This window comes from Hipposideros armiger, unplaced genomic scaffold, assembly GCF_001890085.2.
Source record: "Hipposideros armiger isolate ML-2016 unplaced genomic scaffold, ASM189008v1 scaffold_305, whole genome shotgun sequence".
NCBI lineage: Eukaryota > Metazoa > Chordata > Mammalia > Chiroptera > Hipposideridae > Hipposideros > Hipposideros armiger.
This window is the reverse complement of record NW_017731655.1, coordinates 852247-870921: the sequence shown is the minus strand read 5'-3', so window position 1 is coordinate 870921 and position 18675 is coordinate 852247. Positions and strand designations below refer to the sequence as shown.

Here is an 18675-nt window from a genome sequence, read left to right as displayed (position 1 = left end):
CATTAAGATATTGTTCTATGTCTTCTAAGAATTTTAATGTTTGCATTTCAAATTGAAGTATTGATTTTAGAATATATTGCAAAGAAAATATCTCAATTTACTTTATTCCATATGGATAACAAGTTATTCCAAGACCATTTATTAAGCAGTCCACCCTTTTTCCAGTGATCACTATTTCAATTCTGTCATAAATCAAGTTTCCATATATACACAGCTTTATTGATGCACTCAATTTTCCTATCCTGTGACAAAACCAGTCTTAATTATTCTAATTTGCTAATAAGTGTTTATAACTGGTATAGATAGTTCTGTTTTTTTCTGCTCCAGAAATATTTTGAATATTCTCCATTTTCACATAGAAGCAATCTCAAAACTTCTGTAAATGCACAGTGCTAAAGAGAAAATAAAAAGAAATATAAATTCTCAAAGATTTTAGTGTTCTTCAAGTCACAATACTCCAACAAAATTAGTACAATTTTCTCAGATGCTTGCACCAAAAAATATTTAAACTGACACATTTCTCAACTCTAGATTTTCAGTGGTCTTTTAGACCGTAAACAAAATCTTGTATCTGGGCCGGCTGAGTGGCACATTGGTTAGGAGTTGGCTTGGGACACAGATCTGAGCAGCAGGGCCCCAGTTCAGATCCCACATGAGGGCCAGTGACGCTGTGCCCTCTACAGCTAAGATGGTGAACAACAGCTCAACCTGGAGCTGAGCTGCTGTGAGTCGACAGCAACGGGCAACAGGCAACAGGCAACAGGCAACAGGCAACAGGCAACGGGCAGCTGGCGTGAGCTTTTGTGAGCTGCCGTGAACCGCCATGAGCAGCCGTCCAATGGCCAGCGAGTGACTGCCTCACCCGGGAAGAGCACAATGATGATACCAACATGGGCCAGTGAAGCGACGTCCTCCACAACTAGACTGAAGAACAGAAGGACATCAACTTGTCTGTTCCCCTTCCTTGATTCCTCAATGCTGTTCCCTCCCCCAATTCCCCAATAAAATCTTTAAAAGAAACCCAAAAACGTGTATCATACATTCTACATATATTACAATAAAAAAGAATAAGAAATTACAGGAAATAAAAGAATAAGAAATTATAGGAAAAGACTGATTAATAACTTATAAAATATAGTAGAAGAGTGATTAAAAACTAGCTGATGGGTGTCCATGTATTATTATTATTACTTAATAACCAAACATAACTACTTAGGGCTTAAGCAACCATACAGATAGTTGCTTTTCATGCATTATTTTTAATACTCACAATGTTTCCAAACATTTTAAACATTATTGCTATTTTATAGGTGAGGAAGTTGAGACTGAAAGGTTAAGTGACTTGCCTATGATTACACAGATAGGAAAATGTGGTGCCAAAATTTAAACCTTTGTTTGGCTCCCGATGGTGCTTTTATTATTTTTATTTATTTATTTATTTTTTGCTCCTGTTACTTTTCAAACTCCTACTTTTTAAGCATTCAGGACAGAAAAGTAAAGCATACAAAGTATGTGAACTTGGTCCATATGATTACTATCATTCAGGTAATTCTCCCACTCGATATAATTAGGTTTGTAAATATGACACTATTTTCCTGTACTATAATTTAGGTAATTATACTACTCAATTTAATTACCTTTGCAAGCTTGACATTGCATGTTGCATTAGATATTTTCCACATGAATTGGGTTCTACTCCTGGCTTCACTTCTGACTTACTGCGTGAATTTAAGAAAATTACACTTCTCTCTGCCTCAATTTTCATATTTGTAATATTGGAATAATGAGTCTTTCAAGACTCTCCATAGGGACATTTTCTCCATGGATAATTCCAGATGGAAGAAACACATCATCATTGTCACCAAGAATTGAAATATCTAGTCAAAATAATCTTGGAAGAAAATGGGAGGAAGAGATTTCTTAAAATCTAAACTTACTTCCTTTTCTGGGAGAAGAGGTTCACTAGTTCTATAATACCAGTATAAAACCTGTTATGTGCCATTCTAAATGAAAAACACTGTGAGAATATGGTATTGATTTTAGAATAGTATAGGCTATTTTGCGTTGTTCTCTATGTTACCATGTGAAATTTTGCTATTTCCATTTTTTAAAACAGACGGATAAAAGACTTCAGAGTTTTCAATAGTAGATACACACACACACACACACACACACACACGGATAAATGCATATTAAAGACGTATACATATATATGTGAAAGCATTTTATAATTATATAGTAATTCTAACACCTTTATATATTTACTATTTTCTTTAGGGTTTAGATTACACATTTTACACTGGAACTCCATGAAATTAGCAATGGAACAAAAAATAAGCAACAAATACATGATGGGTACATCTTATGAAAATAGGAAGGAAGAGTGAAGAATTTCAAAAGTCAATGTATCCAAACTTATTTTTACATATATTATAAAATATTGGGGTGGATTGAAATAAGGAGAGAAAGATTTTTGAGAAAAATATACTTGTATGTTTATCTACTACTATCACAGTATTAAAAATAAATCTACAAAAGCAATCAGATTATAAGTCAATATTGCTATAACAATAATAATAACAATTTTATAAATAAAGAAACTTTATGTTTAATTTAGCATCACTTTATAATCCAGCTTGATTGGTTGGATTGAAAAAATAGTTTTTGTTTTGTTTTTAAGGTAGCTAACGCATAGTCATTCAAATGCTTGACACACCATTTTTTAAAAATAAATATGTTATTTATTTTGATTAAAATATATAAGCATGTTTCGTATAATAATCTGCATTTAGAAACTAAGTAGAGTAAAACTAATTTCACATGTCCTTGGTGACTTGGGATCTCTATGTATTTATACATTCATACACTTAATATTACTGAATGTCTAGTAATAGGTACTGTGTTAGATCAAAGATGGGAAGAGTTGAAGTAAGGAATGTACTTATAAATAAGACAAAGTCCCCGTCCTCAAGGCATTAACAGTCAAGGAAAGAGAGATATGTAAATAACAGTTTACTGGCTGAATATGAAACTTTTAACATAAGGATTAGCACCATATTTTACAGAATATCCTTAAAATGTTATTCCAGTTGGTGTCCTTGCTAATCCTCTATTGAGAGATACCTCCAATGGTCCATGAGGTGGTATAAAACTCTACCCCTCTACTCAATGTCCCACACTGCTATGCTGCCATGCCATTATTATAGCAAATGATTTCTTTCCTCTGGGAATCTCATGTTCTTGTTACTGTCATCCTGCGTGCCTTCTGAATTTTTTCTCCTAGTAACCTAAGGTAATATCCCATGTCCTAAGAAATTCGATCATCAAATATTTTGCATACAATTAAAATGAATCTGTCCTGCTTGGAGCATGATATATAAATTTGGTGAACTTTTATTATTTTATTAGGGCTTAAAGCCAATTTTATCTTCTAGCTTGCAATTTCTCTGGAAAGTGCTAGATAAATGAGGGGTTTTTTGTTTGTTTGTTTGTTTAACATTTCTTTAATTCAAGTTTGCATTTCAGGCAAGAGTCCATATAAAGTGTGTTTTGTTACATAGCATGATTAACAACTCAGATAAAAATAAATCTCATATTCCAAGAATCTGAGCAATGAAAGAATACCATTATTTATGAAATTAAAGCAATCTGAACCAACCGTATAGGTTCTTAATAGCTCTACATGCAGATAATATTTTCAACAAAATCTTCTTATTAAAAATTAACAAAACTATGTAACAGCCTCTGTATTAGTAGTGAATATTTAAAGCATTCAGTTACAGACCTTACTTTTCATAACATCTGCTTATTATAAAGAAGTCTCACTTTTTATCCCTTCATTGACAAAGTGTTCAGTATTTACATTGCCTGGTTGATCAAACTACTCTTTAAATAAATAGAAAAAAAATTTATTCACATCTTGACTTTATTTACTGAAGAAAGCAGCCAAGAGAATTTTGCTGTGATTAATTTGTTTGAATGATACATTTTAGAATGCAGAAAGCATATTTTTGCCTTTAATAAAAATACTGTAAATGAGATTCATTGTTGCCATTTGCTAAACATTTATTCTGTCTTTATATTTAATTTATTTAGTCATTCACATCACAACCTTCTATGTGTAGGTTCATAATACCTGTCCTTTTAGGGCTCACAGTATATATCACAGGAGAACACAAATGTAATGCATATCTTTGTTGTCACACTATTTCCTAAGGTGGCCAGAGGCAAATTGGTTGATAGAAAGCTAAAGCTGAGTCTATATAATTACATAACCCACATTTATGTAATATCACAAATGCCTGCTTTTTGAAGAAATAACCATAACACCAACATCTGGATGAAAACTGAATGTTTCAGTAACATATCTAGATGTCTGTAAACATCTGGAATGTGTAGATTTGATATTTCAACTGTTTCCATTTGTATCTGGGTACTTGAAATACTGTAGACATTGTCTAACATATTTATTCACATCTTTAGTATGTGAAAACATAGAAAGAGTGATTGTATAAATACCACTTTCAGATTTAATCACATCCTCTGTGATTAAATTTGGTCATGGCAGCTCATCTGGTAAACCCAATGCAAATAAACCCTAGTAATACTGTGGTGAAATCCGTAGTTGAACTGAGAAATTAGAACCAAGAATGCTCTTTAGGGTAGTGATAAGAAATGGGGAAAAGAAAGCTTCTTTACTCTTCCTCCCTCCATAGATATGTTTGTATTGGTTTAAGAGAAGGAATCCTCAGCTATTTCCAAGAAGCCCATGGGAGGAAGCTACCACTGGGCTCTGTTGTTTCTACAGCCATGCAATGTGAGATTGGAAGGTGGCATGTGTGTGTGTGTGTGTGTGTGCGTGTGTGTGTGTGTGTGTGTGTGCGCGCGCGCGTTTTGGATGATGCACAACATTAGGACATATTTCATGACGAAGATTGAATTTCTGTTTGGAAAGCTGCCTCTCACTTTTATCCTCTATTTAACACAATGTTTATGACTAGAGAATCATTTCCCTACCTCTCTAATTTTCAGTTTTGGAGCTTTTATTTTTTTCCTGTTTGAAAAGTTCACTATTGTAGTCATAAGACATTCACTATTTTACATGTTTTTAAAAAACTGAATACACATTAGCTATTGGCAGCCATGGAAAATTAACATCCTGAACAAGAAATAAGTTATTTCTGAGGGAGCAAATTATATTCTCCATAATAAATTGTAATGTTATGGGTACTATTACAAGTTAATTGTGTGTATCACATTCTTCTTTCCAATAATGCACTCAAACTAATCATTCGCATGAAGAGCAAAGTTCTTAGAGGATTGATTGATTCCTTTTAATTTGACCTTTAGAAATGTTGCAGTAGTAGTAAATATCCACAGTTATACCTCTTTCTGTCATATCTGGTGAAATTCAACTGAAATGGCCTATTTTATTAATATTAATTTGCATGAAAATTCACTTCTAATCCTATTTTTTTACACAAGATAAAAAATATACATTTTAGTTGTTCTAAATGAAATATTATTTATCTACATATTACATGAATAAATGACTTCAGCAAATTGGAGTGGAAATATTAAAACTAAATTAAGCACTTTTCTCCCTCGTGTTTTAAAAAAATTCTGAATAATAATTCTTGAATACATCAAATTTGTGTATTCTGAGCCACTATTTGTAGTTATTCAAACTCCTGAAATCAATTATAATGAGAATCTTTGTTCTCATCATCTTCACTAATCTCTGGTATAATGTTTAACAATAGTTAGTAACATATGATCAATATATACTATTTTGATTAATGGCCTCTAATCTAGCCAGTGACTAAATAAAGGGAAGCTATCAAATATATATCTGGTTGAAACATTAGGAACTCACCATTTTTATAAGAACAGAATACTGGCAACTCTTATGGTTCAATCTAATTAATATTCTGATTATTTCTATGCAACTTTAAGTTCAATATCAGAATATATGTGAATCTTCAATACAAATTGATTAAATGTAAGGACCATCTCCTTAGATCCAAGACTAATATAACAACTTATAATGATAATTATTATTATCATATGAATATACACTGACCACAAAAAATAGGCAATAATTTTAATAACTGGGAAAAGTTAAAAAATTTAAAAAAAAACTATTCAGCATAAAATATTAGAAGTGATAAAGAGGTTTCAAGTTAAACATCTTTCCTAAATTGAATACATCTCTGAGGTTTTCATGAGGAGTCATGGGAATAGTGAAACAAATTGGTAGAAAGTCTTTTATAGTCAACTTCTCAATAAATTGTCTTTTTTCTTTTTTAGAACACATGCATATACTACTCTATATACATATTTAGGTAACAGAACATCTCTTTAAATTTGAAAATGCCAATACAAACCTTGCACCAGCTCCACAAAACTTCCAGAAGTGTCTTAGTTTTAGAATTTTTTTAGTGACAGAAATAAAAAAATAAATATATAAGAATAGTGTAGAAGAGAAGTGATCTTTTATAGCAGATGTTTTAAAATATTAAACGATGATCTTGTGTTGCAATGCATGATGTGTTTCAAACTGTTGTTACTTTTGTACCTTTATGTTCATTGCCGCATTATTCACGGTGGCCAAGACATGAAAACAACCAAGGTGTCCTTCAATACATGAGGATAAAGAAGATATGGTACATATACAATGGAATATTACTCCACCATAAGAAAAGAAGAAATACAGCCATTTGCAACAACAAAGATGGATCTTGAGGTTATCATGCTAAGCAAAATAAGTCAGACAGAAAAAGTTGAGGACCATATGACTTCACTCATGTGGGATTAAAAACTGAAAGCAACAAACAAACAAGACAAACAAACAAACAAAAACTCATAGACACAGACAATAGTTTAGTGGTTACCAGAGAATAAGGAGGGTGGGAGGGAAATAGAAGAGGGAAAAGGGGTCAAATATATGGTGATGGAAGGAGGACTGACTCTGGGTGGTGAGCACACAATGTGATATATAGATGATGTATTGTAGAATTGGACACTTGCAACCTATATAATTTTACTAACCAATGTCACCCCAATAAAATAAATAAATAAATAAATAAATAAAGTTATTGTTGATTAAATATAAATGAATATATTTGTTTCCTTTTGAGGAAATAGGGAAATAAAATGTGGCAAAATCTGAAATTGATGGGAAGAAGTATCCTTCTTTCATTATATCAGTTTGAATCTTTACAGCAAGAATCTTTAAAGCAAATTTCAACTGTTTCTAAAATAAGGATTATTTTATATGTCTGTGTATATATACATACATAAACACAAATATACATGTATATGTATACGTGTATAGACATGTAGAGATATATACGTGTATCTATAGCTCTATTCATCTAACAACATTAAAAAAATAGATTCTTTATACATTGTCAAGTGTGGTTTAATAAGGGTAGTGCCTTATTTTCCTGAGGGTTTTTTTTTCTATATTATTTTCAAACTTGGCTATGTATATTTGCAAATGGTTAGAGATGAATTGCTTATTTCTCAGTCTTTTACCTTACTCAGCTAATATTTCTGAAAATTAATTTAGGAGAGGATTGTTTCATTGATCTGTTCTTTATAGATCTTGCTTTATTAAAGATCTTAAATTAGTCTTCCTACAACATAGCTTTTGCTTTGTGGAGCCTAAGGCAGGGTTAAATCTGACTTTTAGAGCTCAGCACACATTGTCAATATGTATTTCTTTTTTAAAAAAAAACAGCTTTACTCAGGAAATATCTCTGTTCATTTCAAACTAAGATTCTCTTCCATATTCCACACTGTGCTACTCCCATATTCCACTTGGAGTCAAATCATGTTTAATCTTTCAAAATAGCAAGCACACCAGGACTTAAGCAAAATAAATATGTTACTTTAGGTGACTGTTAGATATTACTCTAAAGAAATGAGAAAATATTCTAAAATCACTGACTACACAGGTAGTCTCAGATTACCTTGGATAGACAATATGTCTGGTCATGCAGACATAATTGATTAGCTAAATAACTAAAAGTATGCATATAAACTTGTAGAAATAAACCTGCAAAGGAAAGGAATTGTGTAAAAAGCTGAGCAAAAAACAAAACCCCTGCTTATTTGGCACACGAAAAGTCTCCTTTATAACCATCCAAAAAATGGATGCCTATTTTGAAAACACTTGGCATTGAGCCATTTAATGATTTATGAGTAACAAACAAAACATAATCCCTGTCATTTCCACTAACGGAATATGATCCAACTAGGTAGGATTTTCCATTTATCTTGGCAGAGGTATCATGAGTCCATTCTCTCTTCTGGTAATCTCAGTTTACAAATCTGCAACATTGCACCTTTGATTAGCTCAGTGAAATTATTTTGTGAAATGGAAGGGCCCTATATTTGGCAGACTTAACTCTATAAAAATGTCAATTTTGTCACTCTTTTTATAGTTTCATGCAGCTGCCTTCTCTCGTCTTCCCACTGTGAGATATTAAAAATTTGGCAGGAGCTTTATCCAAGTGTATCTGGATAGACAAATAAGCCAGAATAAGCTTGTCAAATTTAAAAATACCTTGGGACCAGAGGTCTTTAGACTGACTGGCTCTTCAAAATATTTCAAGTGGCTCTGCCAACTGAAGATTATTAGCTGTTGATTGAAAAGGGTATATATATAAGAATATGTGGTAATCTGGAAGCTGTAAATTAGAAGCTGGAAGATTATTGGAGTGGTAATTGTTCTGCAAAACAGTATTATATAATTAAAAGTATTTAAAGCTCAACTTTGTTTCAGTGTCTCCATTTTTATTTAACATAAAATAAAATAATTTTCTTTGATAGCTATGTGGTAACATGGAATTACTTTGCAGAATGAGCCTCTTTTTCCTCTTCTTTTTTTTCTTCTTCTTTGGCCAGATGGAGTTTGAAGGGGAATATAGATTTCCCTGACCTGTAAAAGCATGACATTATGGAAGACACAAACAGAAAAACCTGATTCCTTCGTGAGATTGAAGAACTATTCTTTAGTTAGGGATTTCAAAATTTGAGTCCTGAGTGATATTTAACAATTTGACATATCTCACTTTTTTATTGCAAAGAAATCTAATTATTATTGTGAATCTTGATAATCACATGTATATGGCCCATCATAAAATGTAAGGTACACATATTGACTGGTATATGCAAGGTAAAGGTATTTACAAATAACATTTCAGTTCTACATATGCATATTTTATAGGCAATTAGGTAAATTTCCTAGAAAAAAGATGTGTAAAGACTACTTCTGATTATAAATTAAGTCTTCATTTAGGAGAAAGTTATTTCTATAAAAAATCTGCTATAGATTGAAATTATTTAATACTTGTTATTTCCTGCCTTTATATTATATATGTATGAATTTTATCTGTATTTGAATCTTGAAAGGCTTTTTTAGAAATCAAGAACAAATATTTTAGGAAACTGAAACTCTATTAAAGTTAAGAAAAATATTGCACAATATGTAATTAGATATAATATTGTTTTTAATATATATTTAAGTTACTTTACTAAATCTCACATTATTTTAATGTGCAGAAAAGATAAGGCTTGGAGAATGGAAATGAAAAACTGCATGTCTATAATTAGAATATTTCACAATTGAGAATCCTATAAAAAAGGGTGTTATTTAAGAATTTATAGGGTCAAGATATAGATTAAGTATGTATGGCATTCTTGCAAAATCAAGGCACTGGAATAGCTGTATCACAATTAAAAGAAGGTGAATGAAGCAGTTCAGTTTATAATCCTACGTTTATAACTTTAAAAGCCCAACCTCAAGAAAGTAAACTAGAAATATCTCAAGGGGTGAGAGCCCTGGTATCTTGGGGGAATATGCCTCCAGAACTTCAAAGGGTCTAAAATTTAGCAAAATTTATAATTGACAGCATGCAATACTTTTCTGATAAATTCAGCATAGTAAAATTCAGTCCATAAAACACAAATAAAGCCTTTACAGTCTTACTTTAAGATACTGCATGTACACAGAGAAGTGTAGAAACAAAAATGAACACTGGGTATAACCGGGAACACTCCCATACAGGCCTGTCATTTCTCTCTTGTGACATTCAACACTGATCACAGTTATTAATACTTGTTCAATTTTTGCCTCTCCCATGAGTTCTAGCATAGACTTGTCTAGCTTATTTTAACAAAATTTTATATCTAGAATCTAGCTCAACAAATGTTTGTGTTACACAAGAATTAATTCTCTCTGCTTGGCATAGCACATGTTTTTTTCCCCTCTGATGATAGTTGTGCTTTACAGTTTATGTTAAAAATTCTTTCACATCCATTATGACATATGAACCTGAGTAGGAGAAAGAGAAGGGAGTTTTAATTTACATTTTGTGCTTTGGAGAGATTGTTACTTGCCTAAGAATACACAACTCTAACTGGCAAATCTAGGATTTTTGTTCAGATCTTCCTCATAACAATTCAATTTTCTACTTAACAAATAGTGGCCCTCTAAAGAAGCGGTTCTCAACCTTTCACAGGGGTAGCCTAAGACCATTGGAAAACACATATTTTTGATGGTCTTAGGAACCGAAACACAGCTCCTCTATCCGTCTCCAGGCCCACATGCAGATACGCCCACATACGAGTACACGGCAACCCCTGTGAAAGGGTCATTCGATCATTCGATCCCCAAAGGGTCGCGACCCACAGGTTGAGAACCGCTGCTCTAAAGACTTAACTTTGGGTATTTAGATTCCATATTCATGCATCTCCTTTTTATACCCATTTGCAAAACTCCAAATAGAAATGTTCAATTATTTGAAAACCTCATCTCTCAAGTTTTTCCCCCACTTTTGAGGCCATAGTTAGATTGTTTTACTTATGGCCTCTAACAAAATGTGCCTTTCTTCTACTCTCTTAGGTGGTCCCCTCTTACATTGACACTGAGCTTGGTAAAAAGACTTGTTTTAGACCAAGGACATTAATAAATATGATGCAAGCAGAGGCTTTGAAAACCCTTGTACATTGTCGTTTTTTCTCTAAAGACTCCTGGGAAACTTCTACCACCATTTGAAGAATTCTGGGAAGCCTAATAGAAGATGAAGCCACATGCAACAAGAACAGGCTGTCCCAGCTGAGGCTGCCTAGGCCAACCAGCTTGGTCATCCACCAGGTGACTATGGTTCCATGAGGGATCTAGGTAAGAAAAGAAGTAGAGCTGTCCAAAAAAGCCCAAATCTCTGACCCCCAAAATTATGAGCAAATTAAATGTTGGTTATTGTTTGAATTCACTAAGATTGTTAAGTGTGTTTTTGCATAGTAAAGTTAAAACTGGTACAAAATTGAAGAGAGACCTTTTAAAGAAACAAATATTAATATTGTGTATATATATTTGTGTGTGTGTGTATATATATATATATATATATATATACATTTTTGCATATTAATTCTTTCCCAAGAATGGCAAATTAGTTAAAAAGAAATATCCAAAAATAACTTCAACATTCCCAAACCAAATTTACAAAATTGTTTCTAAAAAGAAATTATTATTTTTAAAATTATTTTATTTTATTTTTTATTAATTAAAGTTTATTGGGGTGACAATTAGTAAAGTTACACAGGTTTCAGGTGTACAATTCTGTAACACATCATCTATATATCACATTGTGTGTTCACCACCCAGAGTCAGTTTTCCTTCCATCACCATATATTTGATCCCTTTTACCCTCATCTATAACCTCCCTCCCCCTAACCCTCTGGTAATCACAAAGCTATTGTCTGTGTCTATGAGTTTTTGTTTCTTCATTTGTTTGTCTTGTTCCTTTGTTATTTTCAGTTTTATATCCCACATATGAGTGAAATCATATGGTTCTTGACTTTTTTGGTCTGACTTATTTCGCTTAAAATAATAATCTCAAGATCCATCTATGTTGTCTCAAATGGCACGATTTCATCTTTTCTTATGGCAGAATAGTATTCCATTGTAAAAAGAAATTATTCTTAACCCAAAGTGAAACCTCTGCTCTATGATCAGATAACGACAAGTAACCACAGGCCATCCCCGGAAGAAGAAGCACAGAATTTGAACTGAGTAAGAGCACAATACTGCATGTCATCATTTTTGTAGATTGAAAACAAACCCTAGTTTCTTATTTCTTTTATGTATCACACAAAACATGGTCGCATTTCCTAGAATTCACTGTCTCTATATAAGAACATTAATGTGCAATTCTCCTCTCCCTTCTCTTTTTCCCTGCTTCCATTGAAAAAATGAAAATAAAACATATGCCTGATGATGTAGATTTTGGATCCTGTTTTCCAGTATGCCAAATGTACATTTATGGACTGCATTTTGTATGTGAAGTTCAAGGGAAGGAAAATGTTGTGCTCCATAATTTAGGTACTAGCCATAATATTAAAAAAATAAATAAACTGTCAATAAAGAAAACCACATAAAAGTCTTCTTCCATATATTTCCACTACCTCAAAATATCCTACCAAAGCTGCAACATAAAAATTAACAGAAGGAAGCAGATGATTTAAGAAATTGGATAAAATTACTTGCTCTCCTAAGATAGTATTCATTTGTACACACCCTGTTGATATTTCTTTGGTTCCAATGGGACCCCTCGAGGGTGCATACAGTGAAAAAGGAAACGAGACTCTAGCCCTAAGAGTTCCAATCATAACTGCACTGTCCATAAAGATGTTTACATTTGTCTTTCAGGAATGTTTTTCTAAAGATTAGCAATTGTTAACCATCAGTACGTTTGATTCTCCCAGGACAAATCAGGATCCATATAAGAGTGCACTGGGAGGACTAGTGGAGCAAATCACTTGCCGTTCAAATAAAATTCAAGAAAGAACTTAAAAGTAATTAATTTAAAAATATTATTTAGGTCTTATTAACTTGGGTCCACAGAGTGTTAATAATTTCAAAGTGTTCCCTAAATAAGTAGGTATCAGAATTTTGAATTTCTGAGACCAACACAATTTAAAAAATACTTGGGGTAATGGGGTAGAAACATTTACTAATGATCTGTGTGCCCTTGTTCCCATCATTTCCCAACCCTCTTGAACTTAAGTGGCACAATTGACTATTTCCGGACATTAGAGAGTAAATGGAAGTGACATGGGTCATTTCCAGGTGAAAACATTTAAAGGTCAATACATGAACCTCCAACTCTTTCTTACCTCCTGTGGTTACAAAGGACACCACATATTGAGATACCAGAGAGTCAGACTGGGTCCATGAGTGATTATTTGGAATGCTGGACTTGTAAAGTTAGTGAAGGCAGTGAGCAAATTATGAACTTTTTTTGTTATGCCATTGAGATTTGGGGGTTAATGTGCTACTGCAACATAACAAATGCTATCCTGAGCAATACTGGAACTAACATAGGGTTGCCAACTTTCTATTATGCCAAATAAGGAGATTTTGAAATATAAGCAAACAAAATTCCTCACCACATTCCATCATTATCTAAAAGAAATTATATTTTAAAACCAAAAATTATAAGAAGGGCACAATCACAGAATAAATAACAATTCCTTTAAACTGAATCAATGTCATTTCCCTTAAAACATCCCTATCATATCCTTAATTTTATTTCTCTGGACAAACACTTCATCATGAAATAAAACACCTGTCTTCCAAATGGTATTTAAGAACCATAGATCTAGATATTTAAAAAATCATGAGAGAAGATTGTTGACCCAAACCAATTAAAAATACCTTATCATGACTTTACCTGTCTTTCGGTGAGATCCAGATTCACAGCTATCTCATATCGCCTCAGTCTGGTCAGATAATTATGATGGGCAAATTCTGCTTCAAGTTCTCTGATTTGCTCTTTGGTGAAAGCTGTCCTTTCCTTCCTGGGTTTGCTATTGACTTCTGACTTATAATTTCCTTCCTGGGAGTCTGGAAAAAATAAAGTAAGAGAGAATAGATTTCATTCATTCATTCATTTGAACATATTCAACCATATTACTCCTACCAAAAACATTTATAGAGTGACTACTTTTTCAGGCACTGTGTTAGACATGGGGAAAATAGACCAAAGACAATAAGACTGACCTCACCTCAACAGGGTGAGTTTACATATATCTTATTTTTTCAGTATATCCTCAAGTGACTCACAAGCTTAATTGGGGAAGTGTCTAGTTATTTATTTTTTCTTTTAAACAAAAATTTTAACTGCTCTTTATATGCTATGATCATAACATAAACCAAAGCCTCTCGAGAAATAATTTTAGATATAAAATTTGTCTAAGAAGTTGTTTAATGTATATACTTAAAGTCTAAGTATGACTGAACAGAGTAATCCTAAAAAATAGTGGTGACTTCAGTAGATGAATATTTGAGCAATTCAAACGTTTTCCAACTGGACTATAAAAGTCAGTTCAAGCTCAGACTAAGCATATGTAAGTGTGTGTATGTATTTATTGGCCTTTTAATTTCCATTTAAATTCAGTCTCCTTAAGGGCAATAGTAATGCTCTTCTTTTATTTTGTATAATACTTAGTCCAACCTGAAATCTACAGTTAAATTATGTTCATATAATCAAAATATGAGCAGAGTTTAAAGTTATTTTTTCACTATATATTTTTCACTATATATGAGATAAACATGAGATGCACAACACCTAACATTAGCTATCCAAACACCGAACCATATAATGCTATGTAGAAATAATAATAATTTAGACCATATCATTCCATCTTTCTTTTTAAGGGTTCAAGACATAATTAACATTAGTCTTTCATTTATCTTCATAATATCCCAGAGATGTAGGTGAGAAGACATTCTTAATATACAGAAGAACAGAATGTATACCTATTATAGAAAAAAATGCCACATAAACCAAGTAATAGGTAACCATGCTAGCTCTAGTAATTCATGCAAATTTATCCTCAATGAAACATCAACGTAATCAAGATTCAATGGCATGTTTATGCTTTCTTAGAAATTATTTCAGTTTTCTAATTTTTTTGAACATACACATACAAATAATGATGTCTTTATCAGGTAGGAGTACAATGAACTCTTCTATGAGACCAAATGAGAGAAGTGATTAGGAAAAATGAGGGTCAATCAAAGGTTACAGTGACATTTTAATTCTTTTTTTTAAAATTTACAAATTTGATAGTGGTGGGGCTTCGTGCAGGATTTTTTCAGGTAACATTTGTTTACTCATCCAATGATGCTTAAGTATGGTAAGTACCAAACAAAAAAAAAAAGAGAGAGAAGGAGATTGTTTTAAATGTTCTTTTTTCCTCCTACCTGGCTGAGGGAAGTCTCACTCATGTCCAGAGACCCCTGCATAATGAATACCCACTAGACAAAGCTCTCTCATGTAAATAATTTTTTTTGGCTCTTATCAGGATCTAAGCTGGCCAGATGTAAAGTTTTGGAGGTCTGGTAGCAGCAGCATCAATACGTTTGCATCACAATGTTGGCACACCGGCCATTACTTTTTCTGTAAGGGATGTTTCCCTGACTGGTACATTGGCATCGTCAGAGAGTCTTCAGAATTCACTGACCACATTTCCGGGCTTGACGCTTGCCCTGGTGTGGACTGGCTCTCCACCTTGGCAGGGCACGCAGGGCTTTATCCAGTGCAAACAGTGGTTTGTGATATGTCACGCACAGGCTGACTGTACTTCACAATAAGCCACTGGGAACAGATGAGTTATGTAATGAATGATGTGTGAGCTCTCACGTAGGCCATGTTTATTTACCACCTTACCAATGCCAACTCACCTGGCTCTAAGTGGAACCTGCAATCCAATTTTTTTTAGCTACAGATTTACCAGCCTTTGGAGCATTTAGCTATTCTGGTATTGTGTGAGCAAAACTTCCCAGTGATTGCATTTTTTAAAAATGTTTCCACTGGCTCTTCTGGCAGACTGCAAACTTAGTCACAGCCCATAATATTCAGATAAGTCCCTCTCACAAGGATCCGTGTTCTCACGTGAACCAAAAGTATTTTTGCCAGTTTGGAGCCACGCTCGGTCTAAAATCTGTGGCTGATTATTCTTTATGTGGGGACAATGCTCTGTTCCGTTCAGTAAAGCAACGCTGGAAACAGACAGCAAATCCAGAGCATTTTTTCTCATGAGCAATTCAATTTGAATGATTCATGGTTAACACATTCCCTTATATAAGCATGAATGAACAAATTCACATTGAGGAAAGCCTATTAATTTGTATTTGTTTTTGAAACCAATTTCCTTTCACTTTTGCGGTATTCAAAAGTATTTCAAAAATACTACACACACACACACACACACACACACACACACAAACACACAAAACTTGGGCCAATGCTTGGAAGAACAGCCATGTATCGTGGATCTCTACACATGCCCACTGTGACTAGAAACATACAATAGGAGGTTTATACATCCAGTGACTCAATTTAAACAAAAGGCTGGCTATAATTCAACATTTCAATCCAAAAGCAACTTCATAAATGCCTGAATTCCTATCCAAAGTAGCTCATGAAGTGAAATGCAGTGACTAAAATGACATGAACTGTGCACACTTACATTTATGATAATCACAAATGGGATAATTATATAGTAATTCACATGACAAAGAGCGGGGTGTACTTATTGACTTTATTACTTAAGAGAGAGAAGGTCCATGTAGCTGAGGTAGCCCCATTATTCACTAATACTGTGGATGGTTTTATTTTTGTAATTGTGATTCTGTTATGGCTTTCAAAATGATACTCCTATTTTGTCTTATTGAAAACATCCTCCTTGGAATTTCATTTCTAGACTTATATTTCCTATAATACCTAATTTAAAAAATTTTTAAACTTTTTTTCTGCACACTTTTCAAATCCCATGATTTGCTGACACTGAGGCCCCTACTCCTATCACCTGACCAGCTTTTCTTTGGTGGAAAATAGGTGGGAGCTTTGGATGAGGCTTTTGGCAAATTGCACATCAGCTTCCATCTGTTTCCCAGCTGTTTCAACTGAGGCAAAAACTCCCTCCGTTTTCTTCAACCTTCCACATCCTATGCCAAATGGTAGGTGTTGAGAGGGGAATCTGGAAACTGCCTTCCTTTCTTCCCTACAACTACAAACAAAATGTCGCCATCTGTACAGTATATTCCACTGTAAAATATTACAATTGTTGTTTCTCATCTCAGATGCTTGAATGCACATGTGGGCGCACTCTCACACTCCCTCCCTGCTTGGAGGAAATGTTGACTTATGTGTTCAGGTATACTTGGCAGTCCCAGTTCCCTAACCTTTTGCTCCCTGGGACTATGCTAATGGAAGAAGTCTGCAATACTTCCGTGGAGGATAAAAATTGCCCTCCAAGGATCAGTTCTGTCTAGCATTTAGAACTTCTCCACATGTGACTTTTTATTTCCCCCAGTACAAGAGGATGCCAAAAGATAATAATGTTTTATTGAAGACAAGTTATGGGAGGGCTAGGTCTGTTCACTAGTGGCACAGAATGCTTTTTAGCAAGAAAGAAATATTAAAGTATGATTGAGTGTATTTTCGGCTACCTTGGGTAAACTTATTAACTTGTTTAAATGAAGAACATAATTTACCTACGTCTGTAAAATATCAAAGTGCAAAGGCATGTCTCTATAGCTTAGATTTAAATGAATACTTGTTTCATATTCTGAAGAAAGGGTGCATATTAAGCCACAGTCTATTTTAGTCCTTTGAAACTTTGTGTATCCATGTTTTGTAAGCTATTCAAAATGATTGATACTCTTATTATTAACAAAACTGCACAAATAGTAGGTATAGGAAGTTAATAATTATCTTTACATAGGCATAGGGATTGTGGATGGAGGCAGGGAAATTTATAGAATAATTCTACTGATGCTAGTAATTTCCACATTTAAAGGGGAAATTGCTTTCATTTTGAGGAATTTATCCAACTTGCTTCCCCAGCTTCTTAATGAGTGAGTATTTTAGCCTCTCCATTTTTTTTTCCTCCAGAGGTCTTAAATCCTCTCACTCATCCACTCCCCAGATTTGAGAACCACAGTCACAGTGAGCTACTATTACTAATGAATGTGTCTACTATACACTAAGATGTGTAAAGGGGAAAATGGGATTGAAAACCACCATGCTAAATCTAGGACAGAAATTAGCACTGAAAACATCCATTATTTCTTGAACCTTTGATATAAAAAAAGTATAGCTATGATAATAGTTTCTCTTTACTTATAAAGCAAACCCAAATTTCAAAGACAAAAACAAAAAAGAAATTTCCATTTTTTAGTAATAGTTTAGCAATAATAATAGTAATGATAATAGTTGTATTCAACACGCAAAAATCATCCTACAGGCTGGACCAGTGATTGTCAATTGGTGGATGTGCTCTTTCACCATCCAGCCTTCCTGTTCACTGTCTCCTTGATTATTCATGGTATTGTCTAATATGCTTTCAGGAGTGAAATAAGTCAGATAAATCCCAATTTCGTGAAACTGAAGATATACTCATTTTTATGAAATGTGTGTAGTCAATTGTATGCTGTGAACCGATACCTGATTGAGAATATTTATTTTTTAAAGGCACTGAGGTTTCTACTTAGTGGGCTATAGGGAAAGATTAACTGTGTCAAGTTAAAAATTTTAAGTACTAGAATACTATTATGTAATAGTAAATTTTAGTTTATAGATTTGACTTTTTCACCAC

General features: G+C 33.4%; 1 protein-coding gene across 1 annotated transcript in view; it reads right to left on the bottom strand.

The window, feature by feature from the left end:
* Positions 1–18675, bottom strand: part of MEOX2 (mesenchyme homeobox 2) — a 69701-nt gene that overhangs the window by 3344 nt on the left and 47682 nt on the right. Inside the window, exon 2 of the mRNA XM_019659888.1 lies at positions 13743–13915. Coding sequence (XP_019515433.1) covers positions 13743–13915 — 173 coding nt within the window. The remainder of the gene's footprint in view (positions 1–13742; positions 13916–18675) is intronic.